Consider the following 26,691-nt stretch of genomic DNA (forward strand, 5'->3'; position numbering starts at 1 on the left):
CCCTCCCCCCAGTCACTGAAAGAACACCAATGTGGCAGCGAACGCTAGAGACAAGAAGAGGACACACAAACACCGGACAGAGAGAAACAGAAGAAAAGAAGAGGGTCGGAGACTGGTTGACTGACCATGAGAACAAAAACAAGGGAAAGAGTCAACCATCCGAATACACACTAAAATCTGCAACCAATGAGAGACTCGAGGACAAGAGACACAGAAAGGGAAAGGGGCAGGACCCCCCTAAATGGAACTTTAAAAAGGACTACCACGGATAAAATTTAAAACTTCGTCAGCCATGGAGGCATCGTCGCTTAAAACCAAAGGCAACGTGCCCGGGAGATTAAAAGACTGCCGGAGGGTGCGCAGTCGGGGCCACTCCAACAAAATGTGGGCGACCGTCAACGGGGACCCGCACTGACACAGGGGGGGGATCCTCCTGACGCAAAATATGTCCATACGTCAGGTAGGTATGGCCGATGCGGAGCCGACACAGGATGACAGAGTCCCTGCGAGAAGCCTGCAGGGAGGAACGCCACACATCAGTCGTCTCCTTAACAGCACGCAGTTTATTCGGAGAAGTCAGGCTACGCCACTCGTCATGCCACATCTCAAGCACCTTACGGCGCAATGCCAGCTGCAGATCACGAGCCGGGAGGCCGATCTCCAAAGTGGGGGCGTCGATCGCCCCTTTGGCCAGCCTGTCGACACGTTCGTTCCCCGGGATGCCAACATGACCTGGCGTCCAAACAAAGACCACCGAACGACCAGAGCGGGTAATGGCAAAAACAGACTCCTAAATAAAGGATACTAGAGGAGGAGAGGTATAGCAGCGGTCGATAGCCTGGAGGCTGCTCAGGGAGTCACTGCAGATGATGATGGACGTACCTGAGCAGGAACGCATATGCTCAAGAGCACGCAATATGGCCACCAGCTCTGCAGTAAAAATACTGCAGCCAGCTGGCAAGGAGCACTGTTCAACATGGGCAGCGTGAGCAAAAGCGTAGGCAGTACGACCATCCACCAGGGAACCATCAGTGTAGACAGGCTCACAGCCTGAAAATGAGGCAAGGAGCGCAAGAAAACGGCAACGGAGGGCCACAGGCGGAACCGAGTCCTTGGGTTCTCGTGCCAAGTCCAGGCGGACGGACGGCCGGGGCATACACCAGGGAGGCGTGGGTGCACGGACCCGGAAGGGCAGCAGAAGAGGGAACGACCCCAGTTCCAACAGCAGGGACTGGACGCGGACAGCAATGGAAAGCCCAGACCTTGATCGCCGGTCGGGCAGAGGGAGGACCCTGGCAGGGAAAAGCAGGCGATGATTGGGATGGCCCGGTGAGCAACGCACGTGGACAGCATAGTCGGCGAGGAGTCGGTGGCGGCGAATCCGCAGCCGGGGAATCCCGGCCTCCACCAGTAGACTATCCACGGGGCTCGTACGGAAAGCACCAGTTGCAAGCCGAACCCCACAGTGCTGTATGGGGTCCAACAACGTCAACACTGAGGGTGATGCAGACCCATAGGCCAGGCTCGCATAATCAAGCCTGGACTGCACAAGGGCTCTGTACAATCCCAACAGCGTGCAGTGATCTGCACCCCAAGACGCGTGGCTCAGGCAGCGGAGGGCGTTGAGGTGCTGCCAGCACTTTTGCTTCACCTGAGTAATATGAGGAACCCATGTGAGCCGGGCATCAAAGACGAGTCCTAAGAAGCGGCTATTGTCCACCACTTCAAGTAGGTGACCGTCGAAGTAAAATTCCGGATGAGGGTGGACCGTCCGACGCCTGCAGAAGTGCATAACTCGAGTCTTGGCTGCAGAGAACTGAAATCCATGAGTCAGAGATCATGATGCCGCCTTGCAAACAGCTGCTTGCAGCCTGCATTCGGCGACTCCCGTAGTCGTTGAGCTAAATGAGATGCAGAAGTCGTTGGCATACAAAGAAGGAGACACCGACGACCCCACGGCTTCAGCCAGACCATTAATGGCCACTAGAAATAAGGAAACACTCAACACCGAGCCCTGCGGAACCCCATTTTCCTGTATATAAGATGAACTAGAGGCGGCACCGACTTGCACCCGGAAAGAGTGGTGCAATAAAAAGTTTTGAAGAAAAGCTGGGAGCTGACCACGAAGACGCCACTCACGCAATGTAGCAAGGATGTGATGCCTCCGTGTTGTGTCATATGCCTTCCGCAGATCAAAAAATACAGCAACGAGATGCTGACGGCGGGAAAAGGCCGTACGGATAGCAGATTCCAGCCGCACCAAATTGTCCGCAGCAGACCGGCCCTGACGGAAGCCACCCTGGGTTGGAGCGAGGAGACCGCGCGACTCAAGGACCCAACACAAACGCCGCCCCACCATATGTTCGAGCAATTTGCACAAAACGTTGGTGAGGGTAATGGGACGATAGCCGTCCACCGCCAGAGGGTCCGCACCGGGCTTCAAGATGGGGACAATAACACCCTCGCCATTGCGACGGGAACACGCACTCGCTCCAAATGCGGTTAAAGATGGTGAGGATGAGTCTCTGGCAGTCCCTGGAGAGATGCTTCAGCATCTGCGCGTGGATGCAGTCCGGTCCTGGTGCTGTATCAGGGCAATCGCCGAGGTCGGTGAGGAATTCCCTCTCGCTGAAATGAGCATTGTATTTTTCAGAATGACGTGTGTGGAATGATAACAGCGTCCGCTCGGCGCGCTCCTTTAGAGAGCGAAAGGCGGGAGGGTAAGTTGCAGACACAGAGCTCGTAGCAAAGTGCACGGCAAGGTTGTCAGCAATGGCGGCAGCGTCAGTGCAGACAGCGCCGTCCGGGGCACCCATAGGGGTCTGGTATCCATAAATCCGCCGGATGCGGGACCACACGAGCGACGGGGAGACACAGGAGCCCAAGGATGAAACATACCTCTCCCAGCACTCCTGCTTACGCCGTGCAATAAGACGACGGACCAAGGCACGGAGCTTCTTAAAGGCGATGAGGGTCTCCAGAGACGGGTGCCGCTTATGACGCTGGAGAGCCCACCTACGGTTTCGAATAGCCTCAGCAATCTCCGGCGACCATCAGGGGACAGCCTTCCTCCGAGGGAGTCCAGAAGAGCGGGGGATGGCAGCCTCGGCCGCAGAAATAATTGTCACGGACCACCTCGTCAATGTCACCCTGTGGGGGAGAAGCAATGGTGGCAGCGGAAGTAAAAGCCGGCCAGTCAGCCCTGTTGAGAGCCCAGCGGGGCAGGTGCCCAGAAGAATGACACTGGGGCAGTGACAAATACATGGGAAAATGCTCATTACCACACAGGTCAGGATGCACTCTCCAGTTGAGGGATGGGACAAGTCCGGGACTGCAAAGACAGAGATCGATGGCTGAGAACGAGCCATGGGCCACACTGAAATGCGTGGGAACACCAGTGTTCAAGAGGCTAAGGTCGAGCTGAGCCAACACATGCTCCAAGGCACGACCACGGTCATCAGAGACAGTCCCACCCCATAGAGGGTTGTGGGCATTGAAATCACCCAGAAGCAGCAATGGCAGCGGGAGTTGAGCCAGCAGCACAGCCAAGACATGTCGAGGGAGCTGCCCATATGGAGGAACGTAAACAGAGCAAACAGTAATAGCCGGCGAGAGCTCAATCCTGACAGCAACTGCCTCTAAAGGCGTCAGAAGGGGTACTGGCGAGCTACAGACAGAGTGGTGAACAAAGAGGCAAACCCCACCTGAAGCTCGTTGACAGGCAGGTCGGTTCTTGTAGTATCCCCAATAACTGCGAAGGGCAGGGGTCCGCATTTCTGGAAACCAAGTTTCCTGAAGAGCAATGCAGAGAACAGGGGAAACACTCAGAAGCATCCGGAGCTCAGGCAGGTGGCGGAAAAAACTGCCGCAATTCCACTGGAGAATGGAAGCAGGAAGTTGACTGGGAGGGCGTGAAGGCGACTAAGAGGCAGACGGCGCCACAGAGCCAACAGCCGCCACCGGGCGAGAGTCAGCTGTGTCCATAGGAGAGGCCCCCGGGGGTTCCGTGTGGGCGAGATCTGTGGCAGAGGCGAAGATCTCCACCTCATCCCCAGAGCCAGAACTATGTACAGCAGGCGGTACTGAAACCGCCGGAACGTCCTTCTTCTTGGACACGTTCCATTCCTTCTTCTCGCGTCTGTCCTTTGGCTTAGAGGGCTGGAGAGTTTCTCTGAAGGAGCGACGGAGGCTGACAACGACGCAGAAGCCCTACGACCAGCAGGTGGCGGAACCTTCAGCCACTGTCTGACATCCGGCTGGGTAGGAGAAGAAACGGAAGAAGGGAGGGCCCCGAGTGACCCCTTCCACGAGAGAGGAACCGGCAGAGGCAACGCCGGCGGAGAAGGAGGGGGAGGGATCGAGCCCCCTGGTTTGTGAGCAGATGTCACTCCCGAAGTATGAGCGGGGGGAGTGACAGAAGAGGGGTTGCCCCCAACTGCTAAGGGGGCAACAGAGGAAGGCTTGCCCCCAGACACGAGGGGGGCAGACAGAGATGTACGGCCCCGAGGGCCCACTGAAGGCAGCACAGATGACGCGACAACTGCCGCCCGTGAGGGCGACGATAAGGTGACTGCAGCATAGGATGTTCGAAGTGGGACAGGATACGACCTTTCGAATTTCAGTTTTGCCTCGCAATAAGTAAGCCGGTCCAAGGTCCTAAATTCCATTATCTTCCGCTCCTTATGAAGAACGGGGCAGTCCGGCAAGGATGGAGAGTGGTGTTCCCCACAGTTGACACAAATAGGCAGAGGCGCACATGGAGAATCGGGATGAGAGGGGCGTCCGCAATCTCGACATTTGGCGCTGGATGGGCAATGGGAGGACATATGCCCAAACTTCCAGCACTGGAAGCACCGCATCGGGGGAGGGACGTATGGCTTGACGTCACAACGGTAAACCATTACCTTTACCTTCTCAGGCAATACAGCACCCTCGAAGGCCAAGATAAAGGCACCGGTGGCCACCCTGTTAGTCTTGGGTCCTCTGTGTACACGACGGACAAAATGCACACCACGTCGTTCCAAGTCAGCTCTCAGCTCATCGTCGGATTGTAACAAGAGGTTGTGATGGTAAATAATCCCCTGGACCATATTTAAGCTACTGTGGGGAGTGACAGTAACAGGGACATCGCCCAGCTTATCACACAAGAGCAACGCCCGTGACTGGGCTGGGGAGGACGTCTTGAGGAGGATGGACCCATTCCTCATTTTAGACAACCCCGCCACTTCCCCAAACTTATCCTCCAGGTGTTCCACAAAAAACAGAGGCTTTGTTGAAAGAAAGGAGTCACCATCAGTCCTGCTGCAGACAAGGTATTGTGGTACGTAAGGCTCCGGCTTGGCACTAGATCTGCGTCCCTCCCACGGCGCAGCCAACGAGGGGAACAACTGAGGGTCATATTGTGCAGCATCAAATTCAATTCTGCCTCGCTTAGAGACGCTGGTGGCAGTGCGGCCACCAGCTTGGTAAGATTTATTGCGCTTCATTGCGCCACATCTGCCCAGATGCCACCTACTCCGAACGAGGGCTCTCCCCAAGGGCGCCACCCAGCCAAAGCAACGGGTACCTGGCCGATATCCCATTGCCCGGAGTCCCCGTGCCCCAGACAAGATGGGCACATACTCCTTGGCATGCATGGGGAGGAAACAGCTCTGGCATCTGTAGTGCGATCCCTGCGTGGTCAGGGGGCTACCACCAAGAGGGTACATGACGACCCCACCACAACGGACTGGCTACCGTGCTGGATTTTAGGTGTGGAAAGGGTCCACAGTTGTTGTGGGCGAAGGGGATTGCGCACAAGACGAGGAGGCAACCCAGAAGACATGGGGTGTAAATCCCGCCACACGACAATAGATAGCATGCAAGATGGTGGTGCACGATGGACCAATAGATAAACACCACATAAGGCATCCTTCCCCAAATGGCACACACTAACAACGAAAATTTTGAAAATTGCAGGTCAAACCCAAGAGGGAACCATCACATAAGGCCGAAACGTTTGAGACTCCTTTTAGTCGCCTCTTACGACAGGCAGGAATACCGCGGGCCTATTCTTACCCCCGAACCCGCAGGGGGAACAACGAGGTCATTAGAGACGAAGCGCAAGCTCAGGTTAGGGGAGGATTGGGAAGGAAATCAGCCGTGCCCTTTCAAAGGAACCATACCGGCATTTGCCTGAAACGATTTAGGGAAATCAGGGAAAACCTAAATCAGGATGGTTGGAGACGGGATTGAACCGTCGTCCCCCCAAATGCGAGTCCAGTGTATCATATACTGCAGGGTCCATGCATAAAATTTCAATTGGTGTGTTGGTAGCATAAAATTCTCTTTATGTCTTGTGTTGTATGTGCAGTTCAAGTGATTCTCTTCAAGTAATTTTTGTTTGCTTCGTAGGAAGATTACAATTTCATGTGTGTATATGGAGGGAACAGTTATGATCTTCAGTTTTTGAAATACTGGGTGACAAGATTCTTTTTGCTGTGCAGTACACATGTATCTGGAAATTTGCATCTGCAGTTTCAGTATTCAAGATACACTATTTGAACTTCCACAGAAAATTATACCATGCCTAATGACAGATACAAAATAACTATGATACACTATTTTTTGAGTACTAAAATCAGTACCACTTGCTACAATTTCCACTGCAAATACAAAACTGCTCAATTTATTTGATAGGAACTCAATATGTATGTACCAGCTTAAGTTCTTGTCCCTATTTAGGTCAAGGAATCTGATCATGTCAACTTCAACTTCTTCCATGTTGTTATGTTGTTCTTTAAGTCCCACACATTTTGAATGTTTGGTTTTGAAATGTACCATATGGGTTTTTGTAATGTTCAGTTTCAACACATTTAATTGGAACCAATTCTCCAGTGTATTTGGTATCCTCTTGATAGAAATCACATTTTTTTCTGCCTGTCATCTTCAATTAAAACAGAAGTTTCATCTACAAAGAGAGCTGATGAGAAATTTATATTTATAGGCAAGTCATTTATGTAGAACAGGAATAGGTCTGAATCTAAAATGGAGCCTTGCGATAATTTAGTCCATTAAGGATAATAATAAACAGCATTTGAAGTGACAGTTACCTTTGTTTTCTGTCCTGCAGATACAATGTAATCAATTTCAGAGCATAGCTCGATTTACAGAGTCAAAAGCATCTGCACAATCACATCTTTACTCACATAATCTAGTGCTTCACTCATATCATAATAATAATAATAATAATAATAATAATAATAATAATAATAATAATAATTTAAGACTGATTATGCCTTTGAGCATTCAGTCTGGAGCATAGCCCCCTTATAAAATTCCTCCATGTTCCTCTATTCAGTGCTAACATTAGTGCCTCTTCTGATGTTAAACCTATCACTCATCTCTTCAATAAAAATTGTTCACTGCATGCAAAGTGTTTTTCCTTGTTGGAATCCAAATTGGTTATTTATAATAATGATTTTACAATAAAATTTTGGAGCTGGTTTGTGGCTATTTTAACACTTTCTACAGGTTTGTGACAGCTTCTCATATATCCCCCCCTTATCTTTACTTGAACAGAGGTCTCACTTCAGCATACTTCAACCCATCAGAAAACATCCCTTTTCAGAAGACTGTTTAATTATTTGAGTTAGTGAGGGTGCTATTATGTGATACATAGCTTTAATCATTTTAATAGGTATCATTTTTCTATAACAAGTAACCAAAACATGCATAAAGCTGATACTCCTGTATTCATTTCCTTTAATTAAAAAAAAAAGTCCGTATTCAGCTCAAAGGGCTTGTTTATATATTTGAAGATAGCATGACAGTTCAGTTGAGAGGTGGATGCTAAGCTCTGGCAGTGAAAGAATGGAACTAAAAAAAAAAAAAAAAAAAAAACAAGCAGCCATATCAGCTATCACAAGGGATATTATCTAAAGGAGACATCCAATTTTTAAGTGATTCAGTATGAACATCGTCAAGTTTATTTGGTGGAAGAAACTAGAGATCTGGAACATAAATTTAAACTGTACATGTTCAACAAAAATATAAAAAGTATAGACTGCTACTCACTAAACACAGGAGGCACCGAGTCGCAGACAGCACAACGAAAAACAGAAACACACACACACACACACACACACACACACACACACACACACACACACACACACACTAGCAAGCACAACTATCTGTGGTGAGCTATCTGTCCTTTCCTTATTATTATTATTATTATTATTATTATTATTATTATTATTCCATCCTGAACTTCCCAACATACCATTTAATGTTTCAGAATTTATTAAAAACTATTGAATACAGTTATAAAAAGACTTTGCCAAATAAATAAAAAATAAAGAAACTAAATCATTCTTCTGAATTTGAAAAATATGAACAACTTCACATAAATTTTGGATAGCATTGCTCTAATGTTCCAAATACTTACAAGATATCTTCCTTTGTCCTATCTTTAGGGATATTTCCATGAAACATTAGAAAATAACGATTCATTATCTCCTTTTTGACAGTTCCATTATCATCTTTGTACTCAATACTGGGATAAAATTTGACGACATCTTGTAAAGTCTGGTCTCTTTCATAAAGGTACGACATAAGTGCTGAAATAATCATTGAACTGTCATTCAGCTGCTGCAAAGAGAAAGCAATTTTGTAACACTTAGGAACTCATTGTCATCTCATTTTAAGATGGTTTGTGTAGAACGAACTGTGATGGTAAAGAAGTGTGAAGCATACTGACATTCACATTAACTTAAATAATTTGTAGGCTCCACTTGATTTTCTTTGCAGACAGAATATCTTATATGCCTCTTAACTTTTTGTACAATTCCTTTTTAAAGGAACTGCAAAGAAACAAGTACGCTTTGTGCCAGCATTAGTTTTTATCCCCTCCCTTTTGTCACACACACACACATTAAGACAGTATCATACATTATGGGGCAGACATGTAAGGCATCAAACTGACTACAGTTGAAAAGCATGTACCACGTGTGATCAGAGATGGCCAAGTCATTAGTCGTTTTATCTGCTATATACAACAATTGCTTATTATTTTATTTGTGATAATAATTACAGGAATATATCTTAAAAAGGTTGTTTACTCAATTTCACTGAAATTACTGTTTGATGCTGCAATAAAAGATAAAACTGACTAAGATTAAAAAGTGTCAAGTGCAGCTTTCAAAAATATTTCTTCAAAATGCACTGAGAGCTTCATGACTATTTTCCATGGTACATGGAAGTCAAGTCCTGCACTGATTCTAATAAAAATCATCAAGACACACAGAGAAATATATGAAGAAAAAAGCTTCTTACGATGAAAATGGGATGAATGTATACTGGTGAAATATATGGAATTATTTACATCATAGTGCTGATGATATCATGATGTAAATAACTGAAGTTACTTCACCACTTGTTTAGATTTTTTCTTCTTGCCACAGCTACACAATGAGCCACAGAATGCTAAAAACATATGATAAGTCACTAGGCACTGGAAACCAGTAATGTAAAAAGAAAAACAAAGCACCACAAAAGACAACTGGTTGCATGGTTGCATTCATTTCTGAAAACCATAATATAATGAATAATTAATTAATGCACTGAGATGGAAATGGGCAGACCACATTGCAAGATAAAATGAAGGAAGGTGGATGATAGCTGTCCTCACATGAAGCCCAAGGTAGAATAACCATTTGCAAGGAAGACCACCAGCCCACTGGGATAAGAACATTGGAAGAGTGCTCGGCTTCACTTAAACTAACAAAAGACTGCTAGAGAACAACAAGAGTGGCATGAACATTCAAGAAATTACTTCTAGATTTGGGGAGGCAATATCTGTCTAGAGACACAAAGTTCACTACAAAATTAATCACACTGCAATCATAGCACAAGAAGAAAGAGTGGTACACATTGCTACCTGAAGATTTGTCACCTAGGATAGAAAGAACTTACAGCCTGAAGATTATTTGTAAAAGAAACACACAATACCCCACATGTTCTATGTTTGCGGTTCCAGCTTTCATGCTAATGAGAGATACATCTGTAAGTTTCCAGAATGGCGGAAGTAAAGCTGTGAGGATAGGGCGCGAGTCATGCGTGGGTAGTTCAGATGGTAGAGCACTTGCCCACGGGAGGCACAGGTCCCGAGTTTGACTCTCAGTCTGGCACACAGTTTTAATCTCCCAGGAAGTTTCACATCTGTAAGTTACTGCCTCCTTGACACAAACTGGTGGTGGAGGCTGAGTGGAGTGAAGTGGTGGAGGTTGATCTGGCAAGACAGTAATGCCTGCAGTATATGAGCAGCACTAGCAAGATAAAAGTGATTGTCTGGTGAAAGGCACTGGTTTGGTTTTGGTGATGCGCCATGGCTTACCTGGATTGATGGGAGAATCTGTATGATGAGACATCTTGCAAATGTTGTTTAAGACAAAGACTGCTGAGGATTATTGGGCTATCGTAAGTGAGTAATATGAGGTCATATTTGTGGCCAGCAAAGGATTGATTTGGTACATTAACCAGTACGCTCTAGTCTCCAATACTGCCACTGTGTCTAAAGACATCTGGCCTCTTTGTGGCTTCAGTTACTGGCACGTTAGAAGGGAACAAATACTATTCCTGAAAAACTTGCCTCCGATGGTTGTGGCGGTATCAAGGAATTGATGGTATAAGTCTACATTGTTATACTATGCTTTGTAAAATTGCTCTCATCTCACCATAGTCTTCCTGAACTTTACACCAGAGGCCACAGCATATGGTGTGGGAAAAGTGTTGAAGGTCTGAATCTTATATCACTTTGTCTACATAATGGCCACAGACATTTATTAAGTGTATTTAAGGAAGACTCTCACTAGTTAAATTATTGCAACATTACAGAAGGGTTACTGCTTTCCATTCCAATTGATCCATAGTGAGGAGATCATCTGGGATGTGGAACATGCCAGAAAACAAAAATACAAAATAAATATTTACAAAGTAACAACAGATATACTAATGTACCCACCATGGATCCCAAATGAAACTGTCCTTTGAATGTGGAATTGCTCAAATAAAAATGATCAATACAATTAGGTGTATATGATAACTCTCTGGCTATTGTAGCCACACATCATAAAATTAATAAAATAAAGAACATTATGCAGCATTTATTTACAATGATTGCATTACTACACACAATTTGTGCCGAAGTGAGATTGTACTCGGTGTTCACATTATGTGATACTGTCCACCCCAGGTAACCGAGAGGTCAGCGCGACAGAATGTCACTCCTAAGGGCCTGGGTTTGATTCCTGGTTCGGTCGGAGATTTTCTCTGCTCAAGGACTGGGTGTTGTGTTGTCCTAATCATCATCATTTCAAGTCGCCGAAGTGGCGTCAAATTGAAAGACATGCACACGGCGAACGGACTACCCTTCGGGAGGCCCTAGTCACATGACATTTATTATTATTACGTGATATTAATAATAGCATAAATGCATCAATCAGTATTACATCTACATCTATACTCTGCAAACCACAGTGAGGTGGATGGTAGAGGGTAAGTCCCATTGTACCAATCATTACAGTCTCTTCCCATTCCATTCACTTATGGAGCCCAGAAGGAGGATTGTTTGAATACCTTCATGCGTGCAATAATTATTCTAATCTTATCTACATGATCCCTATGTGAATTATATGTACAGGTTTGCAGTATATTCCTAGAGCAATCATTTAAAGCCAGTGCTTTAAACTTCATTAATAGACTGTCTCGGGATAGTTTATGTCTATCTTCAAGAGTCTTACACTTCAGTTCCTTCAGTATTTCTGTGACATTCTCTCACAGAGCAAACAATCCTGCGGACCATTCATGCTGCCCTTCTCTGTATATGTTCAATATCCCCTGTTAGTCCTATTTGGTACAGCTCCCACACACTTGAGCAATATTCAAGGACCAGATGCACAAGCAATTTCTAAGCAATCTCCTTAGTAGACTAATTGCACTTCCCCAGTATTCTATCAACAAATCTAAATCTACCATCTGCTTTAGCCACAACAGTGTCTATACGATCATTCCATTACATACCCCTACAGAGTGTTGAACCCAGGTATTTGTATGAGTTGGCCGATTCCAATAGTGACTCACTGATATTATAGTCATAAGATACATTTTTTTCTTTCTGCGAAGAGCACAATTTTACATTTCTGAACATTTAAGGCAAATTCCCAATCTTTGACTGGTTGGTTGAATGCTTAAAGAGATCGGACCATTACGTCAACCGTCACTTTGTTCTCCAACAGACAGGTCTACATGACTGTAGATCAGAGGTAGCCTACCAAGCAAAACCCAGGGGAAGAAAACCTCAAGGTCTATAAATGTCAGCAAAGCTGAGGTAGGGGACAAAAAGAAGAAAGGAGACAAGCAAGATGCCCCATCTAGGGAGCAGCCAGCAGCCCCTGAAAGCAGAGTGCAATGAGGGGATATACATCCCCCAGCCCCCAGCATTTACCAAAGGCACTCCACTCTGTTATTGCCTTGGAAAGACTAGCAACACAGATAGGACAAGAGAAGCACAGTGAGACAAAAGATGAACAAGCCTAACAGACCATATGATGGGGGGGGGGGGGGGGGGGGGGATGATGAGTAAAAGAGTACATAGGATGAGGACCAGGCTGGACCACTATGGCCAGACAGCTGTAGCCCGGTTTGGGCAGACAAGGCAACACAGTGTTCTGCCAACTCCTCAATGGCCTGATTAGGTTAAGCAGCCCTCTCTTAAAGAGATTATATATATATATATATATATATATATATATATATATATATATATGTGTGTGTTTGTGTGTTTGTGTGTTTTGTTCATGTGCCTGTCTGCCGGCACTTTCCCGCTTGGTAAGTCTTGGAATCTTTGTTTTTAATATATTTTTCCCATGTGGAAGTTTCTTTCTGTTCCACATGGGAAAAATATATTAAAAACAAAGATTCCAAGACTTACCAAGCGGGAAAGCGCCGGCAGACAGGCACATGAACAAAACACACACACAGAATTACGAGCTTTCGCAACTGGCAGTTGCTTCGTCAGGAAAGAGGGAAGGAGAGGGAAAAATGAAAGGATGTGGGTTTTAAGGGAGAGGGTAAGGAGTCATCCCAATCCCGGGAGCGGAAAGACTTCCCTTAGGGGAAAAAAAGGACAGGTGTACACTTGCACACACACACACACACACATATCCACCCGCACATACACAGACACAAGCAGACATATTAAAAGGCAAAGAGTTAAGGGCAGAGATGTCAGTCGAGGCGGAAGTACAGAGGCAAAGAAGTTGTTGAAAGACAGGTAGGTATGAGCGGCGGCAACTTGAAATTAGTGGAGGTTGAGGCCTGGCGGATATCGAGAAGAGAGGATATACTGAAGGGCGAGTTCCCATCTCCGGAGTTCGGATAGGTTGGTGTTGGTGGGAAGTATCCAGATAACTCGGACGGTGTAACACTGTGCCAAGATGTGCTGGCCGTGCATCAAGGCATGTTTAGCCACAGGGTGATCCTCATTACCAACAAACACTGTCCAAGATGTATGGACACAGGCAGACAGTGTTTGTTGGTAATGAGGATCACCCTGTGGCTAAACATGCCTTGATGCACGGCCAGCACATCTTGGCACAGTGTTACACCGTCCGAGTTATCTGGATACTTCCCACCAACACCAACCTATCCGAACTCCGGAGATGGGAACTCGCCCTTCAGTATATCCTCTCTTCTCGATATCCGCCAGGCCTCAACCTCCGCTAATTTCAAGTTGCCGCCGCTCATACCTCACCTGTCTTTCAACAACTTCTTTGCCTCTGTACTTCCGCCTCGACTGACATCTCTGCCCTTAACTCTTTGCCTTTTAATATGTCTGCTTGTGTCTGTGTATGTGCGGGTGGATATGTGTGTGTGTGTGTGTGTGCAAGTGTACACCTGTCCTTTTTTTCCCCTAAGGGAAGTCTTTCCGCTCCCGGGATTGGAATGACTCCTTACCCTCTCCCTTAAAACCCACATCCTTTCATTTTTCCCTCTCCTTCCCTCTTTCCTGACGAAGCAACTGCCAGTTGTGAAAGCTCGTAATTCTGTGTGTGTGTGTTTGTGTGTTTTGTTCATGTGCCTGTCTGCCGGCGCTTTCCCGCTTGGTAAGTCTTGGAATCTTTGTTTTTAATATATATATATATATAAAAACCCACTTCACAAATAAAACATAAAACTCAGGCAGCCACTGGGGCATCATCTCCTAACACCATGGGTAGAGTGTCAGGGTGATTAAGAGTCACCACAGGGTGGCTAGGTTGGGACAGTCCAGCAAAATGGGGACCACTGTCAAATAGGCACGACAATGACAGTGGGATGGGTCCTCGCGATGAAGGGGATGACCATGAGTCAGCTAAGTGTGGCCGATGGGAAGCCAGCAAAGGATAATAGAGGCCTACATGGAGGACTTCCACAGATCTGTGGTCTCCTTTATCACCCAAAGCTTGTTTGGTGATTTCAAGAGTGAGCCATTCTGTATTACAGGCACCTACAACTTGATGGTGTAATACTGATCAGAGGTCTGTTCCTGAAATACCAATCTCAAGAGGCAGTTTACTGGTAGCCTGTTTGGCCAGGCTATCAGCAAGTTCTTCCCAAAAATCCTGACTGGCCCGAAGTCCAGATGCATGTCATCGAGAGTCCACACTGTTCAAGGGCATACATAGAATTCTGAATAGCAATAACCAAGGAATGACGAGGGTAGCAGTGGTCAAGAGCTCATAAACTGCTCAAGGAGTCGCTACACATGAGATAGGACCCCATTAGTGCAGGAACAGATATGCTCAAGAGAACAGGAGATTGCTACCAACTCTGTAGTGAGAACGCCGTCCGGCAAGGAGAGCAGTTCAGTATTTTCTGCACGAGTATAAGCAAAGCCTACACAACCAGCAACCATTTAGCCAGCAGTGTAGACAACTTCTGAACCCTGTAATGCGCCAAGGATGGAGAAAAACTAGTGGTCAAGGTCCTCATAATGAACCAAGTCTTTTGGACTCTGTGATAGGTCAAGACAAAACTGTGGCAGAGGGATGCACCACAGAGGTGTACAGGAGTAGGTCCAGAAAAGAGGTGAAGAGGAAACAACTGAAGTTCACAGAGGATGGATCTGACGAGGATTGTGATCATAATCCCTGATCAGGTCCACTGTTGCAGGAGATGGAGAGAGTCATTAGTTTGGACACTTAGGGAAGCTGCAAACACGGGTAGCAAAACTGACAAGCTGTTGTTGGTACCTGATCAGCAGTGGACAGACTCCGGACTCCACAAGTAAGTTGTTCAAAGGTCTAGTTTGAAAGGCTCCTGTTGCAAGTTGGTGTATCGGATCCAGTATCCACAATGCTGAGGGGGATGTCAAACCATTTGGCAACCTCCCATAATCAAGGCAAGATTGTATAAGGGCTTTTTAATGCCTTGCAGCCACCACTTTCATTTAAGCTGGTGAAGATGGGGAATTCAAATCAACTGAGAATTTGAGATCAGTCCAAAAAGTGATAAGTCTCCACCAGATTGAGTAGTCAGTCAACAAAGTAAAGTTCTGGTTGTGGGTGAATGGTACAACATCGACAGAAAAGCATGACATGAATCTTGGCAGCAAAAAATCGATAGCCATGGGTGAGGGCCCTCCCCTTCGGCTTTCATAAGGCATCTTGCACTCAATGTTCGCAAACACACACGCTAGAGGAGCCATAGTAGAGGCAAAAGCCATCTGCATACAAGTAGGGAAATACTGAGGACTCACAGCTGCTGCTAGATTCTTGATGGATACTAGAAAGAGAGGGAAGCTCAGTACAGAGCCCTGCAGAATTCTGTTTCTTGGATATGGAGGAGTACTGTGGAAAGCACCAACTAGAGCCCAGAATGTATGGTGCGCAAGTGAGTTCTAGATGAAAATCGGAAGCAGACCCCGAAGGCCCCACTCATGTAAGGTAGCAAGGACATGGCGTCAACATGTGGTATCGTAAGCCTTTTGCAAGTCAAGGAAGGCAGATGGTGTTGACTTTGGGCAAAAGCTGTTTGGGTGGCAGACTCCAGATAAACCAGATTATCAGTAGCCTCAGCAAAAATCACCGTGGGACAGAACCAGAGGACCACAAGACCCAAGGAGCCAACACAGCTGCTGGCTCAACATGCATTTAAGCAACTTACAGGGAACATTGGTGAGACTTATGGGCGATAACTGTCCATCTCTAGAGGATGCTTACCGATTTCAGTACTGGGACAATGATGCTTTCTTGTCACTTCAACGAGAACTAGCCTTCGTTTCAGATGCAGCTACAGATGGCAAGGATATGATGTTGACAATCCACCAGTACGTGCTTGATCATTTGGTTATGGATGCAGTTTGGCCCTGGGGCTGTATCTGGGCATTGCATGAGGACACTGACGAATTCCCACTCGCTGAATGGAGAATTATATAGCTCCAGGTGGCGTGTAATAAAAGATAATGGCTTTTGCTCCAACGACTGTTTTAGACATGAAAGGCAGGTTCATAATTCTCAGATGCGACACTTGAGCACAGTACAGAGCAACATATTCGGCAACGGCATCTAGGTCAATGTAGACAGTGCCATTCAAGGTAATAACAGGTACACCTGCAGGTGTCTGGTATCCATAGAGACATCAGATCTTAGCCGAAACCTGCGAATGAGAGATATGTGGGCCAATGGTTGAAACATTCTACTCCCAGCACTCTAACTTCCATCTTTTTATTAGGTGGCAGGCCCGGGCATGGAGCCACTTAAAGGCAATGAGGTGCTCCATACATGGATGCCACTTATGGTGTTGAGCCCACCTATGATCTCGAAAGGCTTCTGCAATTTCCAAAGACCACTAAAGTACCACTGTCCACCGGGGTGGGTCTGAGGAACAAGGGATCACTAAATCGCCTGACGAAAGAATGGCTGCTGTTCGTTTTCTGGGCTGCCTCATCAATTACTCCATGTGACAAGATCAACAGCAGAAGTAAAAGCATTCTTGTCAGTGCTGTTTAGAGCACATCTGCTCTGGTATCCAGAGGAGTGATACTGAGGGAGGGACAGGAAGATTGGGAAGTGTTCACTACCACACGTCATCGTGGCCCCTCCACTGTATGGATGAGAGAAGCTAAGGCTGTAAGTAGAAAGGTTTATGCCCAAAAAGACTAAGTGTGTGAGGGTACCAGTATTCAAAAGGCATAGGTCAAAATGTGCCAGTACATGTTCGAGGTCTTTACTGTGGCCAGTGACCATGGTTCCACACCATCAATGCAAACAGTACGTTCTGAGACACTTCACCATCACAAGGGAGGTAAAAATTGCATGTGGTAATATCCTGAAATGCCCTTACCTGAAAATCAACTGCCTACAAAAATGCATTAAAACAGACGAGTCCACTATGTAGAGGGTCTAGAACATACAGGCAAACTCTGCTCAACACCCTGTCAAAGGCAGCATGATTCTAATAATATCCCCAGTTTCCATAAAGGGCTGGGGTTTACATTAACAGAAACCAAGTCTCCTGAAGGGCAATACAAGAGGCAGGCAATGTTCTTAAAAGAAGTCTTATCTCAGCCACTTGGTGGAAAAAACCATTACTGGAGAATAATTTTCTCGATGCACTGTGAGGACACGAAGGGATCAAGGCGGCAGGTTATGCCTTAGGGTCATCTGCAGCCACTGGTTAATGGGTTATAGCATCAATATACATGGGTTCTGGGTCTGTTTGTATGGTGCGAAATGGGGCTTCATTGGTGCCAGAGTCTCTGTCTAGCCCACAAGAGTGGAGCAGGCAGGAGCTGGTGGGGTGGGAGTCACTAAAATGTCCTTCTTGGAGGCCTTTTTCCTGTCTTTCCTCTCATTACAGGATTTCGATGATTGTGAGGGCTTCTCAGCATCAGTTTCAGTTAAAAAGGGTTATCGCAAAGCCCTGTGACCAGCAGCCTGTAGCCCTTCTGCCATTGGCTGGTGTCTGGTTGTAGACAGGTGAAAACCTTAGAAGAAAGCGTCCAGAGGGATCCCTTGCTGGTGAGAGAAGCCAGAAGAAAGTGATTTGTTTCCAATGCGGGGACCAACGTCCCTGGTAGACAGGAACTCATTGATCCCGAATTAGGTGTGGGGGAAGCAGCAAGAGGGGAGCCCACAACCATCATGGAGGCAGGCATGGTTAAATGGCCCAGAGGACCCACTGGAGGAGTGTAATGGCAGGAGTACCATCACCAAATGTGAAATGCCATTGTAGCTGTAGCAAATGACATTATTTGACATGCTGGGCGCAACCACTCTTATTTCTTCTTCTTTTCTTCTTGGCTTCTTGGCGACTGAGTTTGTCCACAGTCTTGTATTTTCTTTTCTCTTTAGAGAACAGTACAATCTGGTGAGAATGGAGAGTTGTGCTTTTGTCAGTTGACAAGGATGGGGGAGGTGCTTAGGGAGTGTTCACATGCAGTGCTCATCTAGTCTCTATAGATGGGGCTAGCATTGCAACACTAAGACATGAGGCCAAATTTCAAGCACTTTAAGCACTGCGAGGGAGAGGGGGAGGGGGACGTATGGTTTCACATCACACCAGTATACCATCACCTTGACCTTTTCAGGCAGTGAATTGCCCTCGAAGACCCTGATGAAGGCACTAATAGCAAGGCTATTGTCCTTCGGCTCTCTATGTACACTACAGACAAAGTTTACACCCAATCGCTCCAAGTTGGCAAGTAGCTCATCGTCAGACTGTAAGAGCACATCTTTGGAAAATGATGCCCTGAACTAAATTTAGACTTATGGGGAGTGACAGTTACCCAGCTTGTTACACTTTTTGTTTTAGAGCTGGATGCCACTTCCCCAAATTTTCCTTCTAAGTTCTACTCAAACAACAAGGGTTTTGTGGACAATAAGTATTCACCATCAGTCCTTGTACAAAACAAGTATTGTGGGGAGGATGGCTCTGCTTGCTGCTTAGCCCTACATTCCTCCCAAAGCATAGCCAGGGAAGGCAACATTTTAGGATCGTATCTCTCTGTATTGAAGGAGTACGTCCTTTCATAGACACAGCTGGGGCCATATGATTACCAGCGGAAGATAACTTCATCTGCTTCAATTGCAGCTGATCCACCTTGGTACCACCCACTACAAACAAACGGGGACTCTCACCATGGGCACAACCTGGCCACAACACTGACTACCCCATACCCCAGCCATGATGAGTACATACTCCCTGGCATCCTGTAGAGTTTTCAGCTCAGGCACAAAATGTGCGATCCCTGCGTGGTTAGAGGGCTACCACCTTGTAGGTACTTGGCGAATCCCTCCCCCAGCAGAATGGCTACCGTGCTGAGTTTTGGGTGTGTTACCTTACTAAAGGGAAGAGTGCACATTGGAAAGGCACAAAAGTGGTGCACACACTGCATTGGGCAACCTTCCTGAGCAACCAGTACTTCTGCAGAATTTTGAAAATTGGTGGCAGATCAAATCCAACAACGGGGATCATATGTTTATTTGATGAAAAGTCATAGAATGTCAGAAATGGAAACTTCAGGTCCAATCAAAAACCAATTCCACATCGTCGCCACAAAGAAAACCATCTGATGGCGAGGCAGGAGGAGAAAGGTATAGTGTACGTCTATAAGCATGCAAAATGGAAAGGAAGTAATGCTGCAAATGCTGTGGCCCTATGGTAACCAAGCACATACCTTCAAACGAGTTGTGAGCCCTTAAGGAGGGGGAGGGGGGAGAGGAGGCGTACACGGGGTACATCCTTGCACAGCTTTGAAACCTTATCAAGGTCTGACTGAATATTTGCGCAGCTTCTTTCGGGTAGTACTTTATTACAGATAACTATGTCATCTGCAAAAAGTCTTGAGGTAACTATTAATGTTGTCTGCAAGGTCATTAATATATAACATGAAAAGCAAGGGTTCCAACATACTTCCCTGGGGCACACCCAAAGTTACTTCTACATCTCACAATGACTCTGCATCCAAGATAACGTGCTGCATCCAAGGTAAGGTGCTGCATCCTTCCTACCAAGAAGTCCTCAATCCAGTCACAAATTGCACTTGATACCCCACACGTTCGTACTTTTGACAATAAGCATAGGTGTAATACTGAGCCAAACACTTTATGCAAGTCAAGAAATACTGTACCTACCTGACTGCCTTGGTGCAAAGCTTTCAGTATGTCATGTGAGATAAGTGCAAATTGGGTTTCACATGATCGATGTTATCAGAATCCATGCTCGTTGGCGTTGATGTGGCCATTTTTTTTTCAAGGTACCTCATTATGTTTGAGCTGAGAATACGTTCTAAGATTCTATGATAAATTGATGTCAAAGATATTGGACGATAGTTTTGTGGATCATTTCTACTACCCTTCTTGTAGACAGGTGTGAGCTGTGCCCCCTCCCCCCTTTTTTTCCAAGAACTGGACACAGTTTTTTGTTTGAGAGATCGACAATAGAATATAGTTTGAAAAGGAGCTATCTCAGCTGCAAATTCAGTATAGAATCTAACAGGAATTCCATGGGGCCCTAGATATTTGTTTAATTTTATCAATTTCAGCTGTTTCTCAACACCACTGGACACTAATACATATCTCCCTAATCTTTTCGGTGATATTAGGATTAAACTGGGGCATTTCTCCTGGACAAGCTTTCCTTCAAAATCTCACTACTATCAATTTCAGGTTTCAGCCAGCTTTCTGTGCTTAGTACTACGTGAGCTTTACTGCTTTTCACGAGTGCTTCAAACTCTGGCATTCTGTTGCGAGTGCTTCGGCAGGTTACCCTAAGGATTTTAATACACTTGTGGGAGGAATTTCTTTCAATCTTACATTGATACTTCTGGGTTTCCTACAGCTATCATTATCTGGGTTGGATGGAGAATCACACAATCTAAAAACCCTTGAGTTCACGCCACACACAATCAGCAACCTGAGTAGCAGCATCTGATGTGTAGTGCACACCTGACCCTTTTAGGGGGACCCTAAAAAATTCATCACTGTATTAAAAGGAATTGGCCACCAATAAATTTTTTACACTCTTTTCAAACTGAACTTTATTATTAGTTAAACTTTTTACGTACGCTGGCATGTTATTGAAAATATCTGCTGCTGAATAGTGCACACCTTTCTGAACCAATGTTAGTGACTTTACACCTTTGTGACAGTTATTCTTATTTATATTATTGATTATGTGAACTGAGCTGTTGGTTTGAAAAGAAGATATATTTTTAATGACAAATTTCATTAAAGAATAAACATAGCTGGGAAGCAGTAGATAGTATCTCCAGTTACTTAAACAGCCCTCTGCAGGACAATCTGGAGTTCACACCAGAAATAATTCGTATTGCATGGTTTGGGACTCAGAAAACTTTAGCTTGGTTTCATGTGTTGCGCCAGAAAATAATCTTATGACATTATGGAATGAAAGTAAGCACATAAGCTTCTTTTATTTTTATATCCCCTGTGTCTGATAACATTTGCATAGGAAGCTGAGATTTGTTTACGCACTTCAGCTGCTCTGTCATATGCTCCCTTCCTTCCCCCCCCCCCCCCCCCCCCCCGACCCTCCCACCCCTCCAGTTAAATTTATTATCAAGCTGTAATGCCAAGAATTTAACAATGGCAACTTCTAAGGTGTGTCAATAGTTTCTTACATTTTAATTGATTAATACCTTGTGGAGTACTGACCCAGATATCAGATACACTCACTGAATTTGTGTAAATGATTGTTACACGATTTTAAAAAATAAGGTTTGTGTTACCCAAGTTTCTTACAAATTGGGAAACTTTAATAGAATTTGCTGTAGTTTAAATGCATGTTAATAATTTTAATTTCATTTTTTTAAATTTGTCCACTTGGACATGAAAATTTAGAAGAGGGTAGTTAATGTTTAGTGTTAATAAATGTTTGAAAGTGGTAGCCTGCCTCTTGACACAAAGTCCTCGCTTGAGATACCACTTGATGCACATTGATATCTTTTGCTGCATCATTTATACTTGAAAAACCAAACACAAAAAAAGTGTCCTACAATTCATAATAAGGTTCCTTTTCAAATTTTATATTAGTTCATGAACTGTTACTAACAGACATTACACCTTTAGCTTCATTTAACATCCTTGCATCACCACACACTAATAGATCTATGGCAGAAATATCTAAATATATGATAACTCTCAAAATGTTCATTAGGTTCTGCCACATGACAGGTTGTGCATATTGTCTATTGAAATTAGGCCCTACTACAAAGCAGATTCTGCTGAGCAGAATAGTGTTGGATTCTTGAGCAGTAAAATCTCAACATCACTTTTTAAGTTTCACTATAAATGCTGAAAAATTATTATCTGATGAATGATAGATGTGAAGTAATCTCATTATTTTAAATGATTTGATTTCAACTACACAATGTAATGCAGAAAGTGATTTCCTGTCATTTAAATGTCTTGATATTTCAATGGGGTGTACCAAGCACTATCCACCCCTGCCATCAGTACAGTAACATTTAAAAGCAATAGTGTCTCTTGTCAGACTCCAAAGAACAAGTCTGTTCCCTCACCATCCTTACTCAACTACATAAATTACATTGCATGGCACAATTACTTGTTCTCGGTAATAATTTTCTAAAACTGTAATTTTGTAATACTAGTGTAGGGCCAGTTAGTTGTTAACATTACTATGTCAGTTGTTCCAAAGCCTTTGGCAGTCTCGTTACAAAAATTACTTAAAACTGGTGGGTTACAAATGTGCAGGTATATTCCATGTGTTAGCTGAAGGAACATCACCTCTGGCTGAATAAACAACATTTCTCAGAAGAAGTCTATAACTGCCATGCAGGATGATGGAGCATAAATTTCTAGTTTATCAGTGAAGTGCTCTGTGCTGTGATTTACATAGATTCTGTCTGCGTGTGTTTGTTCCATTAATTATATTACTTACCGATTTCTATATTTCATAATAGTGTTAATGCAATGAGTAGAAAACAGACACTCCGTAGCCATGTCTGCCCACTGTCACCACCGATTCAAAAGATGTACCACGTGAGTGTCAGTATAACTTTGTGATATAGCGAGGTAGCGACAGTGCAGAGTCCACTTCCTCTCCAATTTACAACGAGACTACACCAATGCATCATTTTTCTCTCACTTTTCAATGTTTGATGCAATCTGCTGATTTTTCTCCCAATAATTCTTTTACTATTAACATTTGTTTCATTAGGCTTATAATACTTTTGAAGTTATAAGAATACAACTGCAAAGTAGCTGGCAATGGTCAACAATTTAAAGCACAACTTCTGCATGCAGATGACAAGTGTACCCAGTACTTCCAGTTTTTTGGAGTGTCTTCTACACCAATGGTCAACAAACACTCTAGACTATAATGCAGTACCATTAGGCATCAACTGAAAATTCTTAAACAACTTCAAGCCTAGCACAAAATGAACATCACGCCACCACACAAAAATCAAACTGTCTTCCAACATTACCCATTATGCAAGTCTGTTGGGTTAATAATGCCTACTTCAGAATGCAGTAATGTAATGGTTAAAACAGAAGCCTCTTAGTCACAAGGATTATTCAAACCCCTGTCCAGTCACCAAGAATTAGGTTTTATAGCAAATCCTACATTATTTAAGACAAAAATTCTACAACATTTTCTTCAAAGGACACAGTTGATTTCCCTCCCTAATCTAGGTATGCACTTACTCTGTAATTACAGTTTCACTGTAATGTTAAACACTAAGCTTGTGTCTTCCTAACAACAACAATCATGTAAATAAATAAACCACCTGAATGTATTTCACCTTAAAATTTGCAACATACACACAGACCCCTCATCTGAGATTATTTTACAGTCTCAGACTTTTCTGGGATAGAAAGCACTGGAAATGTCACTTAAATGACAACAGCTTACACCTGTCAATATCAAAAAGCCTGAACTGACTGTAAATTATCTTCTTAAACCATATACACAGAAAAATGCTCATGTCGCTCTGATAATGATACAAATTGGCATACATGCTTGGATTTATAAAATTGAAAACAAAAATTAGTAAAGGTGTTGGTGTTTTGGGACGACTTTATAGGTCTGATTGCACTTTGCCACAGAAATTGGCGGTATTCGCGAATATTAACAGCGCCTCCTCCTAATATACATCCAAAGGAAATACTTTAATTGCAAAATGCCCGATCCTGCATTTAAAAACATGGGTTAACTTTGCAAATTCTGTATTATGTGATATTCAAAATGGTACCAAGATTCCTTCAACTGTTGTCAACTGTCAAAGTACGGTATCTTACGTCAACATCAGTGACAAAACAATTTTGCCTGTTATGATTTTGATATCACATTTCTTTAGTGTGTAAGAAACATACCTGGTATCCATCTTCAACTTGAGCTAGCAGTATTGGAACCTTTTTATAATGAGACCACTTTATTTCCTGACGCAAAACTGGGTCTACTTCAACGACGTCATAAGAAAATCCATGGTAATCAAGAAAGGCACGAACTTTGCAACAAAATGGGCAAGTCGGGTACTGAAACAGTTTCAGTTTTAATCCTGTGTTGTCCGTCGGACTTACAACCTGCAGGTGAATCACAGTATGGACATTAGATTTCTAGTACAAGACATATTGTCTAAATAAAAGTAACAATTAATCGAAAGAATATGGTGTTTATCTTCTTACCGAACGTGAAGTCGCTACATCGGGAAGTGACTTCAACACAAAAGATTCTGCACCAGTTCCCTTGTTTAAGATTGGTACACGCGCCTCGTACATTTTATGGAACGAATATCCCGTACCAACTAATGCCCCAAGCCCCACGCTAATTAATCCTAATCTTGTCACGCTCATCCCGGGCTTTGCTCCACTCGATGAACTATATGAGCTATTTGATCGAACATTAAATTTGCTTTCTTGAAACAAGTACGGAGAACTACGAAGTGCTTTCGATGTGTTCTTAATTCTCCAAAAGCTACACGTTGCCATCACTAAAATAATGCTATCCAGTCCATTGCACCTCGGTTATATCATAGCCTGTCACGTTATTTTTGTTATGGTGTATCACCAAAGTGTGCGCTGCGAATCTCTGGACCAATCACCGCAGCTGCTCTGTGAAGCAGTTTATACTTAATCGTTCACCGCACTTGGCACAAGCAAGGGAACACCATTTGATGTTATGTAACACAGTGGAAACTCAATAAAGGTCCGTTGTGGCATAATAAATAAGTAATGACTTTTTCAAGTGAGGTTATAAATTGTGTTCGGTTTTCGCCATGGTTTCCGCAGAAATGAAATATTCATTACTGGCATTTACGTGTCGAATGCGAGAATCAAATTTGTGACCAGTGTCTCTAATGCGTTGGGTTCTTCATGTTGTTGTGTCGTTGGGACACGAACATCGTAACAGATTCTGTTATAAAATAAAAAGAATTTTACATATCAAATAATGTGCTACGTTGCTCTTGATAGTTTAGGTGCTGCGATTTAATCAACATAATCATAGACACAGCATATGTAAATTACGTTACTAGACTAGCCCAACGCGGTGTACGATACAAGCAGTACGTTTACATGCAGCACAGCTTCCGGAAGATTAAAACCGAATTTTGGAAACTTTTGAGCCTATAGCTGTTTTCTAGATCAATGTATGGCTAACCTGTCAAATAGAAGTTTATATAAACAATTATATACTGCTTTGGGTTTTCCGATATTCAGTTGTTCTACACAAATCGCGTCTGGAAAACGGCTGTTCCGGTTTATGATTTAGCCAGCTCAGCGCCTGTTTCTCTACAGTGAAATATTAGAGGTAGCCAATATTGTACTCAGTCTGATATTTCTATTTCTTCTTCACTGCACAAAAAGTAACCTTGTCCAGATCAGCAGCAACAAGCACATTTTAAAAGTAGTTGTGCATTTACACGAGAGCGAAAACTGACTTTAGAAGCGGCAATCCGGCGGCTAGAACAGCGTTTCCAGTAACGGCAACGGAGTCTTTACGCTATCATCAGTGATACATAAAGTCCGGGTATAGTATCTGAATTGAGGAACTAATAATGATAAAAATTGTTAATGGCCAGAGCAAACTTCATGGCTGATTGTGGCGGCATCGCGCAATCATGTAGCGTTAAAGCCTAGTTTACACGACGACACTAGGTTGCAGGCAACTGCGCTACTGGCCACTACTTTTGCGCTACTGGCCACTACTTTTGCGCAGCTCGTTGGTGAAACTAAACACTTTCGGCGTGTTCCAACTTCGGCGACACTAGTTGCATGAGTTTTGAGGTTATGTGTGTTCGTAGAGTGTAGACAAACTGAAATATGAAGTGGGAATGGAGAACAATGTTTGTTTTTTTGTATATCTGTGCTTTGCATACGTGTTTGTGGGATTTTAGAGATGGTGATTACAAAAATAAAATTGCTGCCGCTGAGGCCTTCATGTGATATCCTAACATAGGTGGTTTGACAATATCTGAGCCACAGGGCAACATTTATTGAGTTAGGAGTACATATACAACTGAATAAAGAAAAATTCCTGTGGCAATGCTCTCGTCTGCAAGACTAAAATCCCAACGTTCAAGGTGGCCAACTCTTTGTTAAGGAATATTGTTGACAGGAGGGAAGGCTATACAAATTCAAGAAGCTCTTTATTCAATATGCATTTATTTAAAACGTCGCAGCAGTACTC

General features: G+C 44.2%; 1 protein-coding gene across 2 annotated transcripts in view; it reads right to left on the bottom strand.

Annotated features, from left to right (window-relative positions):
* The window catches only part of LOC126267722 (prostaglandin E synthase 2), a 58,714-nt gene extending 32,747 nt beyond the window's left edge, over window positions 1-25,967 (bottom strand). Inside the window, exons 1-3 of one of the 2 annotated variants that reach the window (XM_049973027.1) lie at window positions 24,690-25,967; window positions 24,378-24,587; window positions 8,429-8,631 (exon numbers count right to left, since the gene is read on the bottom strand). In XM_049973027.1, the coding sequence (XP_049828984.1) occupies window positions 8,429-8,631; window positions 24,378-24,587; window positions 24,690-24,992 (716 nt within the window). In that variant the 5' untranslated portion in view covers window positions 24,993-25,967. The remainder of the gene's footprint in view (window positions 1-8,428; window positions 8,632-24,377; window positions 24,588-24,689) is intronic. The other variant, XM_049973035.1, reaches the window with a different exon arrangement.
* Window positions 25,968-26,691: the final 724 nt, after the last annotated feature.

The sequence above is a fragment of the Schistocerca gregaria genome, chromosome 1 (genome assembly GCF_023897955.1).
Source record: "Schistocerca gregaria isolate iqSchGreg1 chromosome 1, iqSchGreg1.2, whole genome shotgun sequence".
NCBI classification, from domain to species: domain Eukaryota; kingdom Metazoa; phylum Arthropoda; class Insecta; order Orthoptera; family Acrididae; genus Schistocerca; species Schistocerca gregaria.